Genomic DNA, 24,163 nt, shown 5'->3' on the forward strand with positions numbered 1-24,163 from the left:
TTATGTACAATTATTATACGATTACTGAAAAATATAACATTTTTATAATAAAGGTTTTGTTGGTTCAAGTTGACTTCAAATACAATTGTCAATACATCTTAGAAAACATCTTGAACATATGACCGATTTAAAGTAACATCAAATACAATTATCATTACATATAATAAATTTGTCTTGATCAAATGACCGATTTAAGGTAACATCAAATACAATTATCAATACATATAATAAATTTGTCTTGATCAAATGACCGATTTTAGGTAACATCAAATGTCAATTAATAATATAAAATTATCTTGATCAATTGACCGATGAAGGTAACATCAAATACAATTATCAAAAAATATCAAATTTACACTAAAATGCATGAAAATGATCAATATACCAAAACAAATTTTACTGTTACATTATGTACAATTATTACACAATTACTGAAAAAAATTACAATTTTATAATGAAGGTTTCCTTGGTTCATGTTGACTTCAAATATAATTGTCATTACATCTTAGAAAACATCTTGATCATATGACCGATTTAAGCTAACATCAAATGCAATTATCAATACATGTAATATATTTGTCTTGATCAAATGACTGATTTAAGGTCACATCAAATACAATCATCAATACATATAATAAATTTGTCTTGATCAATTGACTGATTTTAGGTAACATCATATTTCAATACATATAAAATTATCTTGATCAATTGACCGATTTAAGGTAACATCAAATACAATTATCAATACATGTAATAAATTTGTCTTGATGAAATGACCGATTTAAGGTAACATCAAATACAATTATCAATACATATAATAAATTTGTCTTGATCAAATGACCGATTTTAGGTTACATCAAATGTCAATACATATTATAAAATTATCTTGATCAATTGACCCATGAAGGTAACATCAAATACAATTATCAGAAAATGTCAAATTTACACTAAAATGCATGAAAATGATCAATATACCAAAACAAAGTTTACTGTTACATTATGTACAATTATTTTACAATTTATAATGAAGGTTTGGTTGGTTCAAGTTCACTTCAAATATAATTGTCATTACATCTTAGAAAACATCTTGATCATATGACCGATTTTAGTTAACATCAAATGCAATTATCAATACATGTAATATATTTGTCTTGATTAAATGACCGATTTAAGGTAACATCAAATACAATTATCAATACATGTAATAAATTTGTCTTGATCAAATGACCGATTTAAGTTAACATCATAAACAATTATCAAAAAAAATGTCAAATTTACAGTAAAATGCATGAAAATGACCAATATACCAAAAACAGGTTGGCTGTTACATTATGTACAATTATTATACAATTACTGAAAAATATTACATTTTTATAATAAAGGTTTTGTTGGTTCAAGTTGACTTCAAATACAATTGTCAATACATCTTAGAAAACATCTTGATCATATGACCAATTAAAGGTAACATCAAATACAATTATCAATACATATAATAAATTTGTCTTGGTCAAATGACCGATTTAAGAGAACATCAAATACAATCATCAATACATATAATAAAGTTGTCTTGATCAAGTGACCGATTTTAGGTAACATCATATTTCAATACATCTTATAAAATTATCTTGATAAATTGACCCATTTAAGGTAACATCAAATACAATTATCAATACATATAATAAATTTGTCTTGATCAAATGACCGATTTTAGGTAACATCATATTTCAATACATCTTATAAAATTATCTTGATAAATTGACCGATTTAAGGTAACATCAAATACAATCATCAATACATATAATTAAGTTGTCTTCATCAAATGACCGATTTTAGGTAACATCATATTTCAATACATCTTATAAAATTATCTTGATAAATCGACCGATTTAAGGTAACATCAAATACAATTATCAATACATATAATAAATTTGTCTTGATCAATTGACCGATTTAAGTTAACATCATATACAAATATAAAAAAAAATGTAAAATTTATACTAAAATGCATGAAAATGATCAATATACCAAAAACAGGTTTGCAGTTACATTATGTACAATTATTATACAATTACTGAAAAATATTACATTTTTATAATAAAGGTTTTGTTGGTTCAAGTTGACTTCAAATACAATTGTCAATACATCTTAGAAAACATCTTGATCATATGACCCATTAAAGGTAACATCAAATACAATTATCAATACATATAATAAATTTGTCTTGGTCAAATGACCGATTTAAGAGAACATCAAATACAATCATCAATACATATAATAAAGTTGTCTTGATCAAGTGACCGATTTTAGGTAACATTATATTTCAATACATCTTATAAAATTATCTTGATAAATTGACCCATTTAAGGTAACATCAAATACAATTATCAATACATATAATAAATTTGTCTTGATCAAATGACCGATTTTAGGTAACATCATATTTCAATACATCTTATAAAATTATCTTGATAAATTGACCGATTTAAGGTAACATCAAATACAATCATCAATACATATAATTAAGTTGTCTTCATCAAATGACCGATTTTAGGTAACATCATATTTCAATACATCTTATAAAATTATCTTGATAAATCGACCGATTTAAGGTAACATCAAATACAATTATCAATACATATAATAAATTTGTCTTGATCAATTGACCGATTTAAGTTAACATCATATACAAATATAAAAAAAAATGTAAAATTTATACTAAAATGCATGAAAATGATCAATATACCAAAAACAGGTTTGCAGTTACATTATGTACATTTATTATACAAATTCGGAAAAATATTACATTTTTGTCGAGCCTTTCGACTTTTGTCGAAAAAGCGAGACTAAGCGATCCTACATTCCGTCGGTGTCGGCGGCGGCGGCGTCCACAAATATTCACTCTGTGGTTAAAGTTTTTGAAATTTTAATAACTTTCTTAAACAATACTGCATTTCTACCAAACTTGAACAGAAGCTTGTTTATGATCATAAGATAATATCCAGCAGTAAATTTTGTAAAAAAAAAATTCCATTTTTTCGTATTTTACAGTTAAATGGACTTAGTTTTTCTGCAGGGAAACATCACATTCACTCTGTGGTTAAAGTTTTTAAAATTTTAATAACTTTCTTACTATCCTGGGTTTGTACCAAACTTGGACAGAAGCTTGTTTCTGATCATAAGATAGTATCCAGAAGTAAATTTTGTAAAAAAAAAAATCCATTTTTTCTGTATTTTACTTTTAAATGGACTTAGTTTTTCTGCAGGGAAACATTACATTCACTCTGTGGTTAAAGTTTTTAAAATTTTAATACCTTTGTTAAACTATCCTGGGTTTGTACCAAACTTGGACAAAAGCTTATTTATGATCATAAGATAGTATCCAGAAGTAAATTTTGTAAAAAAATTACTCCATTTTTTCTGTATTTTACTTTTAAATGGACTTAGATTTTCTTCCAGTTAACATTACATACAGTCTGCAGTTAAAGTTTTCAAAACATTTATAAGATTCATTAACTATCCTAGATTTTTACCAAACTTGGACAGAAGCTTCTTACAATCAAAAGATAGTATCAAGAGGAATATTTTTATTGATTTTTTCCTCATTTTTGTTGAGCCTGCAATTTACAGCAAAAGTAGGCGAGAGACTGGGTTCTGCGGAACCCTTACAAATTTTTTCTGTAATTTACTTTGAAATGGACTTAGATTTTCTTACAATCATTAAAAAGTAACAAGAGGAATATTTTTATTGATTTTTTTCCTCATTGTTGTTGAGCCTGCGATTTACAGAAAAATATGCGAGACACTGGGTTCCGCGGAACCCTTACAAATTTTTATAATAAAGGTTTCGTTGGTTCAAGTTGACTTTAAATACAATTGTCAATACATCTTAGAAAACATCTTGATCATATGACCGATTAAAGGTAACATCAAATACAAATGTCAATACATATAATAAATTTGTCTTGATCAAATGACCGATTTAAGGTAACATCAAATGTCAATACATATTATAAAAGTATCTTGATCAATTAACCGATTTAAGGTAAAATCAAATACAATTATCAATACATATAATTAATTTGTCTTGATCAATTGACCGATTTAAGTTAACATCATATACGATTATCAATACATATAATAAAGTTGTCTTGATCAAATGACCGATTGAAGGTAACATCATATTTCAATACATATTATAAAATTATCTTGATCAATTGACCGATTTAAGGTAACATCAAATGCAATTATCAATACATATAATAAAGTTGTCTTGATCAAGTGACCGATTTTAGGTAACATCATATTTCAATACATCTTATAAAATTATCTTGATAAATTGACCCATTTAAGGTAACATCAAATACAATTATCAATACATATAATAAATTTGTCTTGATCAAATGACCGATTTTAGGTAACATCATATTTCAATACATCTTATAAAAATATCTTGATAAATTGACCGATTTAAGGTAACATCAAATACAATCATCAATACATATAATTAAGTTGTCTTCATCAAATGACCGATTTTAGGTAACATCATATTTCAATACATCTTATAAAATTATCTTGATAAATCGACCGATTTAAGGTAACATCAAATACAATTATCAATACATATAATAAATTTGTCTTGATCAATTGACCGATTTAAGTTAACATCATATACAAATATAAAAAAAAATGTAAAATTTATACTAAAATGCATGAAAATGATCAATATACCAAAAACAGGTTTGCAGTTACATTATGTACATTTATTATACAAATTCGGAAAAATATTACATTTTTGTCGAGCCTTTCGACTTTTGTCGAAAAAGCGAGACTAAGCGATCCTACATTCCGTCGGTGTCGTCGTCGGCGGCTTCCACAAATATTCACTCTGTGGTTAAAGTTTTTGAAATTTTAATAACTTTCTTAAACAATACTGCATTTCTACCAAACTTGAACAGAAGCTTGTTTATGATCATAAGATAATATCCAGCAGTAAATTTTGTAAAAAAAAAATTCCATTTTTTCGTATTTTACAGTTAAATGGACTTAGTTTTTCTGCAGGGAAACATCACATTCACTCTGTGGTTAAAGTTTTTAAAATTTTAATAACTTTCTTACTATCCTGGATTTGTACCAAACTTGGACAGAAGCTTGTTTCTGATCATAAGATAGTATCCAGGAGTAAATTTTGTAAAAAAAAAAATCCATTTTTTCTGTATTTTACTTTTAAATGGACTTAGTTTTTCTGCAGGGAAACATTACATTCACTCTGTGGTTAAAGTTTTTAAAATTTTAATACCTTTGTTAAACTATCCTGGGTTTGTACCAAACTTGGACAAAAGCTTATTTATGATCATAAGATAGTATCCAGAAGTAAATTTTGTAAAAAAATTACTCCATTTTTTCTGTATTTTACTTTTAAATGGACTTAGATTTTCTTCCAGTTAACATTACATACAGTCTGCAGATAAAGTTTTCAAAACATTTATAAGATTCATTAACTATCCTAGATTTTTACCAAACTTGGACAGAAGCTTCTTACAATCAAAAGATAGTATCAAGAGGAATATTTTTATTGATTTTTTCCTCATTTTTGTTGAGCCTGCAATTTACAGCAAAAGTAGGCGAGAGACTGGGTTCTGCGGAACCCTTACAAATTTTTTCTGTAATTTACTTTGAAATGGACTTAGATTTTCTTACAATCATTAAAAAGTAACAAGAGGAATATTTTTATTGATTTTTTTCCTCATTGTTGTTGAGCCTGCGATTTACAGCAAAAATATGCGAGACACTGGGTTCCACGGAACCCTTACAAATTTTTATAATAAAGGTTTCGTTGGTTCAAGTTGACTTTAAATACAATTGTCAATACATCTTAGAAAACATCTTGATCATATGACCGATTAAAGGTAACATCAAATACAAATGTCAATACATATAATAAATTTGTCTTGATCAAATGACCGATTTAAGGTAACATCAAATGTCAATACATATTATAAAAGTATCTTGATCAATTAACCGATTTAAGGTAAAATCAAATACAATTATCAATACATATAATTAATTTGTCTTGATCAATTGACCGATTTAAGTTAACATCATATACGATTATCAATACATATAATAAAGTTGTCTTGATCAAATGACCGATTGAAGGTAACATCATATTTCAATACATATTATAAAATTATCTTGATCAATTGACCGATTTAAGGTAACATCAAATGCAATTATCAATACATATAATAAAGTTGTCTTGATCAAGTGACCGATTTTAGGTAACATCATATTTCAATACATCTTATAAAATTATCTTGATAAATTGACCCATTTAAGGTAACATCAAATACAATTATCAATACATATAATAAATTTGTCTTGATCAAATGACCGATTTTAGGTAACATCATATTTCAATACATCTTATAAAATTATCTTGATAAATTGACCGATTTAAGGTAACATCAAATACAATCATCAATACATATAATTAAGTTGTCTTCATCAAATGACCGATTTTAGGTAACATCATATTTCAATACATCTTATAAAATTATCTTGATAAATCGACCGATTTAAGGTAACATCAAATACAATTATCAATACATATAATAAATTTGTCTTGATCAAATGACCGATTTTAGGTAACATCATATTTCAATACATCTTATAAAATTATCTTGATAAATTGACCGATTTAAGGTAACATCAAATACAATTATCAATACATATAATAAATTTGTCTTGATCAATTGACCGATTTAAGTTAACATCATATACAAATATAAAAAAAAATGTAAAATTTATACTAAAATGCATGAAAATGATCAATATACCAAAAACAGGTTTGCAGTTACATTATGTACATTTATTATACAAATTCGGAAAAATATTACATTTTTGTCGAGCCTTTCGACTTTTGTCGAAAAAGCGAGACTAAGCGATCCTACATTCCGTCGGTGTCGGCGGCGGCGGCGTCCACAAATATTCACTCTGTGGTTAAAGTTTTTGAAATTTTAATAACTTTCTTAAACAATACTGCATTTCTACCAAACTTGAACAGAAGCTTGTTTATGATCATAAGATAATATCCAGCAGTAAATTTTGTAAAAAAAAAATTCCATTTTTTCGTATTTTACAGTTAAATGGACTTAGTTTTTCTGCAGGGAAACATCACATTCACTCTGTGGTTAAAGTTTTTAAAATTTTAATAACTTTCTTACTATCCTGGGTTTGTACCAAACTTGGACAGAAGCTTGTTTCTGATCATAAGATAGTATCCAGAAGTAAATTTTGTAAAAAAAAAAATCCATTTTTTCTGTATTTTACTTTTAAATGGACTTAGTTTTTCTGCAGGGAAACATTACATTCACTCTGTGGTTAAAGTTTTTAAAATTTTAATACCTTTGTTAAACTATCCTGGGTTTGTACCAAACTTGGACAAAAGCTTATTTATGATCATAAGATAGTATCCAGAAGTAAATTTTGTAAAAAAATTACTCCATTTTTTCTGTATTTTACTTTTAAATGGACTTAGATTTTCTTCCAGTTAACATTACATACAGTCTGCAGTTAAAGTTTTCAAAACATTTATAAGATTCATTAACTATCCTAGATTTTTACCAAACTTGGACAGAAGCTTCTTACAATCAAAAGATAGTATCAAGAGGAATATTTTTATTGATTTTTTCCTCATTTTTGTTGAGCCTGCAATTTACAGCAAAAGTAGGCGAGAGACTGGGTTCTGCGGAACCCTTACAAATTTTTTCTGTAATTTACTTTGAAATGGACTTAGATTTTCTTACAATCATTAAAAAGTAACAAGAGGAATATTTTTATTGATTTTTTTCCTCATTGTTGTTGAGCCTGCGATTTACAGCAAAAATATGCGAGACACTGGGTTCCGCGGAACCCTTACAAATTTTTATAATAAAGGTTTCGTTGGTTCAAGTTGACTTTAAATACAATTGTCAATACATCTTAGAAAACATCTTGATCATATGACCGATTAAAGGTAACATCAAATACAAATGTCAATACATATAATAAATTTGTCTTGATCAAATGACCGATTTAAGGTAACATCAAATGTCAATACATATTATAAAAGTATCTTGATCAATTAACCGATTTAAGGTAAAATCAAATACAATTATCAATACATATAATTAATTTGTCTTGATCAATTGACCGATTTAAGTTAACATCATATACGATTATCAATACATATAATAAAGTTGTCTTGATCAAATGACCGATTGAAGGTAACATCATATTTCAATACATATTATAAAATTATCTTGATCAATTGACCGATTTAAGGTAACATCAAATGCAATTATCAATACATATAATAAAGTTGTCTTGATCAAGTGACCGATTTTAGGTAACATCATATTTCAATACATCTTATAAAATTATCTTGATAAATTGACCCATTTAAGGTAACATCAAATACAATTATCAATACATATAATAAATTTGTCTTGATCAAATGACCGATTTTAGGTAACATCATATTTCAATACATCTTATAAAAATATCTTGATAAATTGACCGATTTAAGGTAACATCAAATACAATCATCAATACATATAATTAAGTTGTCTTCATCAAATGACCGATTTTAGGTAACATCATATTTCAATACATCTTATAAAATTATCTTGATAAATCGACCGATTTAAGGTAACATCAAATACAATTATCAATACATATAATAAATTTGTCTTGATCAATTGACCGATTTAAGTTAACATCATATACAAATATAAAAAAAAATGTAAAATTTATACTAAAATGCATGAAAATGATCAATATACCAAAAACAGGTTTGCAGTTACATTATGTACATTTATTATACAAATTCGGAAAAATATTACATTTTTGTCGAGCCTTTCGACTTTTGTCGAAAAAGCGAGACTAAGCGATCCTACATTCCGTCGGTGTCGTCGTCGGCGGCTTCCACAAATATTCACTCTGTGGTTAAAGTTTTTGAAATTTTAATAACTTTCTTAAACAATACTGCATTTCTACCAAACTTGAACAGAAGCTTGTTTATGATCATAAGATAATATCCAGCAGTAAATTTTGTAAAAAAAAAATTCCATTTTTTCGTATTTTACAGTTAAATGGACTTAGTTTTTCTGCAGGGAAACATCACATTCACTCTGTGGTTAAAGTTTTTAAAATTTTAATAACTTTCTTACTATCCTGGATTTGTACCAAACTTGGACAGAAGCTTGTTTCTGATCATAAGATAGTATCCAGGAGTAAATTTTGTAAAAAAAAAAATCCATTTTTTCTGTATTTTACTTTTAAATGGACTTAGTTTTTCTGCAGGGAAACATTACATTCACTCTGTGGTTAAAGTTTTTAAAATTTTAATACCTTTGTTAAACTATCCTGGGTTTGTACCAAACTTGGACAAAAGCTTATTTATGATCATAAGATAGTATCCAGAAGTAAATTTTGTAAAAAAATTACTCCATTTTTTCTGTATTTTACTTTTAAATGGACTTAGATTTTCTTCCAGTTAACATTACATACAGTCTGCAGATAAAGTTTTCAAAACATTTATAAGATTCATTAACTATCCTAGATTTTTACCAAACTTGGACAGAAGCTTCTTACAATCAAAAGATAGTATCAAGAGGAATATTTTTATTGATTTTTTCCTCATTTTTGTTGAGCCTGCAATTTACAGCAAAAGTAGGCGAGAGACTGGGTTCTGCGGAACCCTTACAAATTTTTTCTGTAATTTACTTTGAAATGGACTTAGATTTTCTTACAATCATTAAAAAGTAACAAGAGGAATATTTTTATTGATTTTTTTCCTCATTGTTGTTGAGCCTGCGATTTACAGCAAAAATATGCGAGACACTGGGTTCCACGGAACCCTTACAAATTTTTATAATAAAGGTTTCGTTGGTTCAAGTTGACTTTAAATACAATTGTCAATACATCTTAGAAAACATCTTGATCATATGACCGATTAAAGGTAACATCAAATACAAATGTCAATACATATAATAAATTTGTCTTGATCAAATGACCGATTTAAGGTAACATCAAATGTCAATACATATTATAAAAGTATCTTGATCAATTAACCGATTTAAGGTAAAATCAAATACAATTATCAATACATATAATTAATTTGTCTTGATCAATTGACCGATTTAAGTTAACATCATATACGATTATCAATACATATAATAAAGTTGTCTTGATCAAATGACCGATTGAAGGTAACATCATATTTCAATACATATTATAAAATTATCTTGATCAATTGACCGATTTAAGGTAACATCAAATGCAATTATCAATACATATAATAAAGTTGTCTTGATCAAGTGACCGATTTTAGGTAACATCATATTTCAATACATCTTATAAAATTGTCTTGATAAATTGACCCATTTAAGGTAACATCAAATACAATTATCAATACATATAATAAATTTGTCTTGATCAAATGACCGATTTTAGGTAACATCATATTTCAATACATCTTATAAAATTATCTTGATAAATTGACCGATTTAAGGTAACATCAAATACAATCATCAATACATATAATTAAGTTGTCTTCATCAAATGACCGATTTTAGGTAACATCATATTTCAATACATCTTATAAAATTATCTTGATAAATCGACCGATTTAAGGTAACATCAAATACAATTATCAATACATATAATAAATTTGTCTTGATCAATTGACCGATTTAAGTTAACATCATATACAAATATAAAAAAAAATGTAAAATTTATACTAAAATGCATGAAAATGATCAATATACCAATAACAGGTTTGCAGTTACATTATGTACATTTATTATACAAATTCGGAAAAATATTACATTTTTGTCGAGCCTTTCGACTTTTGTCGAAAAAGCGAGACTAAGCGATCCTACATTCCGTCGGTGTCGTCGGCGGCGGCGTCCACAAATATTCACTCTGTGGTTAAAGTTTTTGAAATTTTAATAACTTTCTTAAACCTTACTGCATTTCTACCAAACTTGAACAGAAGCTTGTTTATGATCATAAGATAATATCCAGCAGTAAATTTTGTAAAAAAAAAATTCCATTTTTTTGTATTTTACAGTTAAATGGACTTAGTTTTTCTGCAGGGAAACATCACATTCACTCTGTGGTTAAAGTTTTTAAAATTTTAATAACTTTCTTACTATCCTGGGTTTGTACCAAACTTGGACAGAAGCTTGTTTCTGATCATAAGATAGTATCCAGAAGTAAATTTTGTAAAAAAAAAATTCCATTTTTTCTGTATTTTACTTTTAAATGGACTTAGTTTTTCTGCAGGGAAACATTACATTCACTCTGTGGTTAAAGTTTTTAAAATTTTAATACCTTTCTTAAACTATCCTGGGTTTGTACCAAACTTGGACAAAAGCTTATTTATGATCATAAGATAGTATCCAGAAGTAAATTTTGTAAAAAAATTACTCCATTTTTTCTGTATTTTACTTTTAAATGGACTTAGATTTTCTTCCAGTTAACATTACATACAGTCTGCAGTTAAAGTTTTCAAAACATTTATAAGATTCATTAACTATCCTAGATTTTTACCAAACTTGGACAGAAGCTTCTTACAATCAAAAGATAGTATCAAGAGGAATATTTTTATTGATTTTTTTCCTCATTTTTGTTGAGCCTGCAATTTACAGCAAAAGTAGGCGAGAGACTGGGTTCTGCGGAACCCTTACAAATTTTTTCTGTAATTTACTTTGAAATGGACTTAGATTTTCTTACAATCATTAAAAAGTAACAAGAGGAATATTTTTATTGATTTTTTTCCTCATTGTTGTTGAGCCTGCGATTTACAGCAAAAATATGCGAGACACTGGGTTCCGCGGAACCCTTACAAATTTTTATAATAAAGGTTTCGTTGGTTCAAGTTGACTTTAAATACAATTGTCAATACATCTTAGAAAACATCTTGATCATATGACCGATTAAAGGTAACATCAAATACAAATGTCAATACATATAATAAATTTGTCTTGATCAAATGACCGATTTAAGGTAACATCAAATGTCAATACATATTATAAAAGTATCTTGATCAATTAACCGATTTAAGGTAAAATCAAATACAATTATCAATACATATAATTAATTTGTCTTGATCAATTGACCGATTTAAATTAACATCATATACGATTATCAATACATATAATAAATTTGTCTTGATCAAATGACCAATTTTAGGTATCATCAAATGTCAATACATATTATAAAATTATCTTGATCAATTGACCGATGAAGGTTACATCAAATACAAGTATCAAAAAATGTCAAATTTAAGGGAAAATGCACGAAAATGATCAATATACCAAAAACAGGTTTGCTGTTACATTATGTATAAATATTATACAATTACCAAAAAATATTACAATTTTATAATGAAGGTTTAGTTGGTTCAAGTTTACTTCAAATATAATTGTCAATACATCTTATAAAACATCTTGATCATATGACCGATTTAAAGTAACATCAAATACAATTATCATTACATATAATAAATTTGTCTTGATCAAATGACCGATTTAAGGTAACATCAAATACAATTATCAATACATATAATAAATTTGTCTTGATCAAATGACCGATTTTAGGTAACATCAAATGTCAATTCATAATATAAAATTATCTTGATCAATTGACCGATGAAGGTAACATCAAATACAATTATCAAAAAATATCAAATTTACACTAAAATGCATGAAAATGATCAATATACCAAAACAAATTTTACTGTTACATTATGTACAATTATTACACAATTACTGAAAAAAATTACAATTTTATAATGAAGGTTTCCTTGGTTCAAGTTGACTTCAAATATAATTGTCATTACATCTTAGAAAACATCTTGATCATATGACTGATTTAAGTTAACATCAAATGCAATTATCAATACATGTAATATATTTGTCTTGATCAAATGACCGATTTAAGGTAACATCAAATACAATTATCAATACATATGATAAATTTTTCTTGATCAAATGACCGATTGAAGGTAACATCATATTTCAATACATATTATAAAATTATCTTGATCAATTGACCGATTTAAGGTAACATCAAATGCAATTATCAATACATGTAATAAATTTGTCTTGATCAAATAACTGATTTAAGGTAACATCAAATACGATTATCAATACATATAATAAAGTTGTCTTGATCAAGTGACCGATTTTAGGTAACATCATATTTCAATACATCTTATAAAATTATCTTGATAAATTGACCCATTTAAGGTAACATCAAATACAATTATCAATACATATAATAAATTTGTCTTGATCAAATGACCGATTTTAGGTAACATCATATTTCAATACATCTTATAAAATTATCTTGATAAATTGACCGATTTAAGGTAACATCAAATACAATCATCAATACATATAATTAAGTTGTCTTCATCAAATGACCGATTTTAGGTAACATCATATTTCAATACATCTTATAAAATTATCTTGATAAATCGACCGATTTAAGGTAACATCAAATACAATTATCAATACATATAATAAATTTGTCTTGATCAATTGACCGATTTAAGTTAACATCATATACAAATATAAAAAAAAATGTAAAATTTATACTAAAATGCATGAAAATGATCAATATACCAATAACAGGTTTGCAGTTACATTATGTACATTTATTATACAAATTCGGAAAAATATTACATTTTTGTCGAGCCTTTCGACTTTTGTCGAAAAAGCGAGACTAAGCGATCCTACATTCCGTCGGTGTCGTCGGCGGCGGCGTCCACAAATATTCACTCTGTGGTTAAAGTTTTTGAAATTTTAATAACTTTCTTAAACCTTACTGCATTTCTACCAAACTTGAACAGAAGCTTGTTTATGATCATAAGATAATATCCAGCAGTAAATTTTGTAAAAAAAAAATTCCATTTTTTTGTATTTTACAGTTAAATGGACTTAGTTTTTCTGCAGGGAAACATCACATTCACTCTGTGGTTAAAGTTTTTAAAATTTTAATAACTTTCTTACTATCCTGGGTTTGTACCAAACTTGGACAGAAGCTTGTTTCTGATCATAAGATAGTATCCAGAAGTAAATTTTGTAAAAAAAAAATTCCATTTTTTCTGTATTTTACTTTTAAATGGACTTAGTTTTTCTGCAGGGAAACATTACATTCACTCTGTGGTTAAAGTTTTTAAAATTTTAATACCTTTCTTAAACTATCCTGGGTTTGTACCAAACTTGGACAAAAGCTTATTTATGATCATAAGATAGTATCCAGAAGTAAATTTTGTAAAAAAATTACTCCATTTTTTCTGTATTTTACTTTTAAATGGACTTAGATTTTCTTCCAGTTAACATTACATACAGTCTGCAGTTAAAGTTTTCAAAACATTTATAAGATTCATTAACTATCCTAGATTTTTACCAAACTTGGACAGAAGCTTCTTACAATCAAAAGATAGTATCAAGAGGAATATTTTTATTGATTTTTTTCCTCATTTTTGTTGAGCCTGCAATTTACAGCAAAAGTAGGCGAGAGACTGGGTTCTGCGGAACCCTTACAAATTTTTTCTGTAATTTACTTTGAAATGGACTTAGATTTTCTTACAATCATTAAAAAGTAACAAGAGGAATATTTTTATTGATTTTTTTCCTCATTGTTGTTGAGCCTGCGATTTACAGCAAAAATATGCGAGACACTGGGTTCCGCGGAACCCTTACAAATTTTTATAATAAAGGTTTCGTTGGTTCAAGTTGACTTTAAATACAATTGTCAATACATCTTAGAAAACATCTTGATCATATGACCGATTAAAGGTAACATCAAATACAAATGTCAATACATATAATAAATTTGTCTTGATCAAATGACCGATTTAAGGTAACATCAAATGTCAATACATATTATAAAAGTATCTTGATCAATTAACCGATTTAAGGTAAAATCAAATACAATTATCAATACATATAATTAATTTGTCTTGATCAATTGACCGATTTAAATTAACATCATATACGATTATCAATACATATAATAAATTTGTCTTGATCAAATGACCAATTTTAGGTATCATCAAATGTCAATACATATTATAAAATTATCTTGATCAATTGACCGATGAAGGTTACATCAAATACAAGTATCAAAAAATGTCAAATTTAAGGGAAAATGCACGAAAATGATCAATATACCAAAAACAGGTTTGCTGTTACATTATGTATAAATATTATACAATTACCAAAAAATATTAAAATTTTATAATGAAGGTTTAGTTGGTTCAAGTTTACTTCAAATATAATTGTCAATACATCTTATAAAACATCTTGATCATATGACCGATTTAAAGTAACATCAAATACAATTATCATTACATATAATAAATTTGTCTTGATCAAATGACCGATTTAAGGTAACATCAAATACAATTATCAATACATATAATAAATTTGTCTTGATCAAATGACCGATTTTAGGTAACATCAAATGTCAATTCATAATATAAAATTATCTTGATCAATTGACCGATGAAGGTAACATCAAATACAATTATCAAAAAATATCAAATTTACACTAAAATGCATGAAAATGATCAATATACCAAAACAAATTTTACTGTTACATTATGTACAATTATTACACAATTACTGAAAAAAATTACAATTTTATAATGAAGGTTTCCTTGGTTCAAGTTGACTTCAAATATAATTGTCATTACATCTTAGAAAACATCTTGATCATATGACTGATTTAAGTTAACATCAAATGCAATTATCAATACATGTAATATATTTGTCTTGATCAAATGACCGATTTAAGGTAACATCAAATACAATTATCAATACATATGATAAATTTTTCTTGATCAAATGACCGATTGAAGGTAACATCATATTTCAATACATATTATAAAATTATCTTGATCAATTGACCGATTTAAGGTAACATCAAATGCAATTATCAATACATGTAATAAATTTGTCTTGATCAAATAACTGATTTAAGGTAACATCAAATACAATTATCAATACATATAATAAAGTTGTCTTGATCAAGTGACCGATTTTAGGTAACATCATATTTCAATACATCTTATAAAATTATCTTGATAAATTGACCCATTTAAGGTAACATCAAATACAATTATCAATACATATAATAAATTTGTCTTGATCAAATGACCGATTTTAGGTAACATCATATTTCAATACATCTTATAAAATTATCTTGATAAATTGACCGATTTAAGGTAACATCAAATACAATCATCAATACATATAATTAAGTTGTCTTCATCAAATGACCGATTTTAGGTAACATCATATTTCAATACATCTTATAAAAGTATCTTGATCAATTAACCGATTTAAGGTAAAATCAAATACAATTATCAATACATATAATATATTTGTCTTGATCAAATGACTGATTTAAGGTCACATCAAATACAATCATCAATACATATAATAAATTTGTCTTGATCAATTGACTGATTTTAGGTAACATCATATTTCAATACATATAAAATTATCTTGATCTATTGACCGATTTAAGGTAACATCAAATACAATTATCAATACATGTAATAAATTTGTCTTGATGAAATGACCGATTTAAGGTAACATCAAATACAATTATCAATACATATAATAAATTTGTCTTGATCAAATGACCGATTTTAGGTTACATCAAATGTCAATACATATTATAAAATTATCTTGATCAATTGACTGATGAAGGTAACATCAAATACAATTATCAGAAAATGTCAAATTTACACTAAAATGCATGAAAATGATCAATATACCAAAACAAAGTTTACTGTTACATTATGTACAATTATTTTACAATTTATAATGAAGGTTTGGTTGGTTCAAGTTCACTTCAAATATAATTGTCATTACATCTTAGAAAACATCTTGATCATATGACCGATTTTAGTTAACATCAAATGCAATTATCAATACATGTAATATATTTGTCTTGATTAAATGACCGATTTAAGGTAACATCAAATACAATTATCAATACATGTAATAAATTTGTCTTGATCAAATGACCAATTTAAGGTTACACCAAATACAATTATCAATACATATAATAAATTTGTCTTGATCAATCGACCGATTTAAGTTAACATCATAAACAATTATCAAAAAAAATGTCAAATTTACAGTAAAATGCATGAAAATGACCAATATACCAAAAACAGGTTGGCTGTTACATTATGTACAATTATTATACAATTACTGAAAAATATTACATTTTTATAATAAAGGTTTTGTTGGTTCAAGTTGACTTCAAATACAATTGTCAATACATCTTAGAAAACATCTTGATCATATGACCAATTAAAGGTAACATCAAATACAATTATCAATACATATAATAAATTTGTCTTGGTCAAATGACCGATTGAAGAGAACATCAAATACAATCATCAATACATATAATAAAGTTGTCTTGATCAAGTGACCGATTTTAGGTAACATCATATTTCAATACATCTTATAAAATTATCTTGATAAATTGACCCATTTAAGGTAACATCAAATACAATTATCAATACATATAATAAATTTGTCTTGATCAAATGACCGATTTTAGGTAACATCATATTTCAATACATCTTATAAAATTATCTTGATAAATTGACCGATTTAAGGTAACATCAAATACAATCATCAATACATATAATTAAGTTGTCTTCATCAAATGACCGATTTTAGGTAACATCATATTTCAATACATCTTATAAAAGTATCTTGATCAATTAACCGATTTAAGGTAAAATCAAATACAATTATCAATACATATAATATATTTGTCTTGATCAATTGACTGATTTTAGGTAACATCATATTTCAATACATATAAAATTATCTTGATCAATTGACCGATTTAAGGTAACATCAAATACAATTATCAATACATGTAATAAATTTGTCTTGATGAAATGACCGATTTAAGGTAACATCAAATACAATTATCAATACATATAATAAATTTGTCTTGATCAAATGACCGATTTTAGGTTACATCAAATGTCAATACATATTATAAAATTATCTTGATCAATTGACCCATGAAGGTAACATCAAATACAATTATCAGAAAATGTCAAATTTACACTAAAATGCATGAAAATGATCAATATACCAAAACAAAGTTTACTGTTACATTATGTACAATTATTTTACAATTTATAATGAAGGTTTGGTTGGTTCAAGTTCACTTCAAATATAATTGTCATTACATCTTAGAAAACATCTTGATCATATGACCGATTTTAGTTAACATCAAATGCAATTATCAATACATGTAATATATTTGTCTTGATTAAATGACCGATTTAAGGTAACATCAAATACAATTATCAATACATGTAATAAATTTGTCTTGATCAAATGACCGATTTAAGTTAACATCATAAACAATTATCAAAAAAAATGTCAAATTTACAGTAAAATGCATGAAAATGACCAATATACCAAAAACAGGTTGGCTGTTACATTATGTACAATTATTATACAATTACTGAAAAATATTACATTTTTATAATAAAGGTTTTGTTGGTTCAAGTTGACTTCAAATACAATTGTCAATACATCTTAGAAAACATCTTGATCATATGACCAATTAAAGGTAACATCAAATACAATTATCAATACATATAATAAATTTGTCTTGGTCAAATGACCGATTTAAGAGAACATCAAATACAATCATCAATACATATAATAAAGTTGTCTTGATCAAGTGACCGATTTTAGGTAACATCATATTTCAATACATCTTATAAAATTATCTTGATAAATTGACCCATTTAAGGTAACATCAAATACAATTATCAATACATATAATAAATTTGTCTTGATCAAATGACCGATTTTAGGTAACATCATATTTCAATACATCTTATAAAATTATCTTGATAAATTGACCGATTTAAGGTAACATCAAATACAATCATCAATACATATAATTAAGTTGTCTTCATCAAATGACCGATTTTAGGTAACATCATATTTCAATACATCTTATAAAATTATCTTGATAAATCGACCGATTTAAGGTAACATCAAATACAATTATCAATACATATAATAAATTTGTCTTGATCAATTGACCGATTTAAGTTAACATCATATACAAATATAAAAAAAAATGTAAAATTTATACTAAAATGCATGAAAATGATCAATATACCAAAAACAGGTTTGCAGTTACATTATGTACATTTATTATACAAATTCGGAAAAATATTACATTTTTGTCGAGCCTTTCGACTTTTGTCGAAAAAGCGAGACTAAGCGATCCTACATTCCGTCGGTGTCGTCGTCGGAGGCGTCCACAAATATTCACTCTGTGGTTAAAGTTTTTGAAATTTTAATAACTTTCTTAAACAATACTGCATTTCTACCAAACTTGAACAGAAGCTTGTTTATGATCATAAGATAATATCCAGCAGTAAATTTTGTAAAATAAAAATTTTATTTTTTCGTATTTTACAGTTAAATGGACTTAGTTTTTCTGCAGGGAAACATCACATTCACTCTGTGGTTAAAGTTTTTAAAATTTTAATAACTTTCTTACTATCCTGGGTTTGTACCAAACTTGGACAGAAGCTTGTTTCTGATCATAAGATAGTATCCAGAAGTAAATTTTGTAAAAAAAAAATTCCATTTTTTCTGTATTTTACTTTTAAATGGACTTAGTTTTTCTGCAGGGAAACATTACATTCACTCTGTGGTTAAAGTTTTTAAAATTTTAATACCTTTCTTAAACTATCCTGGGTTTGTACCAAACTTGGACAAAAGCTTATTTATGATCATAAGATAGTATCCAGAAGTAAATTTTGTAAAAAAATTACTCCATTTTTTCTGTATTTTACTTTTAAATGGACTTAAGATTTTCTTCCAGTTAACATTACATACAGTCTGCAGTTAAAGTTTTCAAAACATTTATAAGATTCATTAACTATCCTAGATTTTTACCAAACTTGGACAGAAGCTTCTTACAATCAAAAGATAGTATCAAGAGGAATATTTTTATTGATTTTTTTCCTCATTTTTGTTGAGCCTGCAATTTACAGCAAAAGTAGGCGAGACACTGGGTTCTGCGGAACCCTTACAAATTTTTTCTGTAATTTACTTTGAAATGGACTTAGATTTTCTTACAATCATTAAAAAGTAACAAGAGGAATATTTTTATTGATTTTTTTCCTCATTGTTGTTGAGCCTGCGATTTACAGCAAAAATATGCGAGACACTGGGTTCCGCGGAACCCTTACAAATTTTTATAATAAAGGTTTCGTTGGTTCAAGTTGACTTTAAATACAATTGTCAATACATCTTAGAAAACATCTTGATCATATGACCGATTAAAGGTAACATCAAATACAAATGTCAATACATATAATAAATTTGTCTTGATCAAATGACCGATTTAAGGTAACATCAAATGTCAATACATATTATAAAAGTATCTTGATCAATTAACCGATTTAAGGTAAAATCAAATACAATTATCAATACATATAATTAATTTGTCTTGATCAATTGACCGATTTAAGTTAACATCATATACGATTATCAATACATATAATAAATTTGTCTTGATCAAATGACCGATTTTAGGTATCATCAAATGTCAATACATATTATAAAATTATCTTGATCAATTGACCGATGAAGGTTACATCAAATACAAGTATAAAAAAATGTCAAATTTAAGGGAAAATGCACGAAAATGATCAATATACCAAAAACAGGTTTGCTGTTACATTATGTATAAATATTATACAATTACCAAAAAATATTACAATTTTATAATGAAGGTTTAGTTGGTTCAAGTTTACTTCAAATATAATTGTCAATACATCTTATAAAACATCTTGATCATATGACCGATTTAAAGTAACATCAAATACAATTATCATTACATATAATAAATTTGTCTTGATCAAATGACCGATTTAAGGTAACATCAAATACAATTATCAATACATATAATAAATTTGTCTTGATCAAATGACCGATTTTAGGTAACATCAAATGTCAATTCATAATATAAAATTATCTTGATCAATTGACAGATGAAGGTAACATCAAATACATTTATCAAAAAATATCAAATTTACACTAAAATGCATGAAAATGATCAATATACCAAAACAAATTTTACTGTTACATTATGTACAATTATTACACAATTACTGAAAAAAATTACAATTTTATAATGAAGGTTTCCTTGGTTCAAGTTGACTTCAAATATAATTGTCATTACATCTTAGAAAACATCTTGATCATATGACCGATTTAAGTTAACATCAAATGCAATTATCAATACATGTAATATATTTGTCTTTATCAAATGACCGATTTAAGGTAACATCAAATACAATTATCAATACATATGATAAATTTTTCTTGATCAAATGACCGATTGAAGGTAACATCATATTTCAATACATATTATAAAATTATCTTGATCAATTGACCGATTTAAGGTAACATCAAATGCAATTATCAATACATGTAATAAATTTGTCTTGATCAAATAACTGATTTAAGGAAACATCAAATACAATTATCAATACATATAATAAATTTGTCTTGATCAAATGACCGATTTTAGGTAACATCAAATGTCAATACATATTATAACATTATCTTGATCAATTGACCAATGAAGGTTACATCAAATACAATTATCAAAAAATGTCAAATTTACACTAAAATGCATGAAAATGACCAATATACCAAAAACAGGTTTGCTGTTAAATTATGTACAATTATTATTGGTCTAATTCGTTTTCAATCAATCAGCAACTTAAACTTTGTTTTTACAAGTGAAAATTCATTGAATTACCAATGCTAGCTTGATCTGGGACACCCTTGACCGACCCAATGGAGCCAAGGGGGTAAAAAAAGGGGGGGGGGGCAATTTGGTATACACATTCTTTGAACAAAATTTCGTAGGTTTTCTTTTTGAAATTGAAAGTAAAGTTAAGTTAAGTTACATTTAATATAGGAAATTATTTTTCCAACTCCGGCAGTGAGATTCGAACCCTCAATCTTAGCGCCTTGGGATAGATCATCATACCCCTGATTTTTACGCAAATCTAGGAGGAATCCACTCTTTACAATGCCATTTTTTCATTGAAATATACATGTTCCTTTATTCAAACAAAAGTGTTTTCAACTTTATCATACCGCAACACTTACGAAACCATGTTTTGCTACATCTATTTCAACTTTGCAAAAAAAAAAAACAAGTCTAAATGCCCCAAAAAAATCTTGAAATTGGCTTCACCGGTAAGCTGTACCGGTGTGAATGGGAAGAGGTTAAACTTGCAAATGTGTACATATATTGTACTTGTGCTTTGCAATTGAATTGATATATATATTTTCAGCATTTATTGGCGGTCTGTATGTGGACAAAGGGTTGACTTATTGTCGAGTTTTCTGTCATGTCTGTTTCTTCCCAAGACTACAGGTAATTAATATTTTCAGAAGGACATCACCGTGAGTCTTGCCAAGCTTTTAAATATTTGAAATTTGAAAAATATTGTATTGCACAAGATTTGTTTCTATAATGATTTTTAGTCAATATGCAGACAATCTCAACCCATCTTTTTGAACCACCTGCAAATAGATGTGTTCTTTTTATGCAATGTTATCAGGCATGATGTCTTAATAGGAGTTTCAGAGGAATGCAAGAAAATTTGACATCAAATCAAATTTTGGCCAATGAGGAACTGAGATCAAACAAATTACACATTGATTGAATAAAAAAATGTACAGGTCAGGAAAATTATTAATTGAGTTAAAATTAGAGAAACTTGTTTATACCCATCCTGATCTTTGTCAACAAAATATATAATTTTTTCAGGACTTCATTAAGAACCAAGTATGGAATGATCCTAAATCTCAGTTACAACAATGTTGTCTGACTCTCCGTGATCTTGATGGTGGTGAACCTGACATTCCAATCTATAAGTAAGTTTCCGTTATCTTTTATTGGAAAATTTGTATTAAATTTTGTAAATGTATTATATTAGTTTAAACATATTTAATTATAGTGGATTGGGAAACAAGTTATTATAACTTATATCAATCCCTTTCCACTTAGCAAAATTATCCTGCTCTTTTTTCGAAATCTACAAGTGTGTATTTTATGTGCATAGATATTGCACTCTCTTAACACGGGCGAGCCATTTATTGTCCCCTTCTGACGGACTATCAGTGTTTCTCAAGACCATACTTGCAAATAGTGTTGAGGGACAGCTGGAAATTCAAGCCCTCAAATTTTCTCCTTGAAATGGGGATCGAACCAGGAACTTTTGTGTTTGTAGTCTGATGTGCTAACCACTTCACCACAGCTTTTTATAATGTATTATGTTAGTTTATCTTTAAGATCAGAGAGTGTATTTTAATTTTTCCTGGTTATTCTAAACAAGAAGTTAGATTACAACAAAGTAAATATTTTCCATTGATTCTCAATGGGCAAAAGTTTGATTACCTGGTATTTAAGGTGGCTCGGGCCTATTTGAAGTTTCTATCAGAAGTGCTGTATTTTTGGTTATTTTATTCTTTAAAGAAAATGAATCAAATTGGTCGAAAAAAATAGGGGGTAACGGACCATTTAAGCTCAAAATTTTACTTTTAAACAGGTATGTAAAAGGGACCATTTTTCAATTGCAATGAAATGATAGGGAAAATAGAGGTGTTGACATATTTTTATTGGAATATTAAAAAAACGTTCTATGACAATTGGTCCAAAACTGTAACATGAAAAGCTGGAATATAACTTCAAAGAATGCCATAAAAAAAAACATAGGTCACCGATAAGGAAAATTTTTTGCCTTTCACCCCCCAAATTATGGCGGGAAATGGTGAAAATTGGTGAAATGTCAAATACGGATAATAACAAAAACATACTATAAGTCACATAACTACAATTATTTAACATTTCTAATCAATCAAAATATTTTAAAAAATTATATTGAATTTACGACAAATACTTTTGCAATTCATGCGTGAAGTTATGCGCAGTCGAATAGTCCCGAGCCACCTTAAGTACATTAAATCATTTCTACTGAAAAAATATTATAACCTACAAACAA

At 26.9% G+C, this 24,163-nt stretch overlaps 1 protein-coding gene across 1 annotated transcript in view; it reads left to right on the forward strand.

Annotated features, from left to right (window-relative positions):
- The window catches only part of LOC134708003 (ribonuclease 3-like), a 98,870-nt gene that overhangs the window by 69,356 nt on the left and 5,351 nt on the right, over positions 1-24,163 (forward strand). Inside the window, exons 26-27 of the mRNA XM_063568220.1 lie at positions 22,451-22,533; positions 22,930-23,036. Of these exons, the coding sequence (XP_063424290.1) occupies positions 22,451-22,533; positions 22,930-23,036 (190 nt within the window). The remainder of the gene's footprint in view (positions 1-22,450; positions 22,534-22,929; positions 23,037-24,163) is intronic.

Source organism: Mytilus trossulus, chromosome 2, assembly GCF_036588685.1.
Source record: "Mytilus trossulus isolate FHL-02 chromosome 2, PNRI_Mtr1.1.1.hap1, whole genome shotgun sequence".
NCBI lineage: Eukaryota > Metazoa > Mollusca > Bivalvia > Mytilida > Mytilidae > Mytilus > Mytilus trossulus.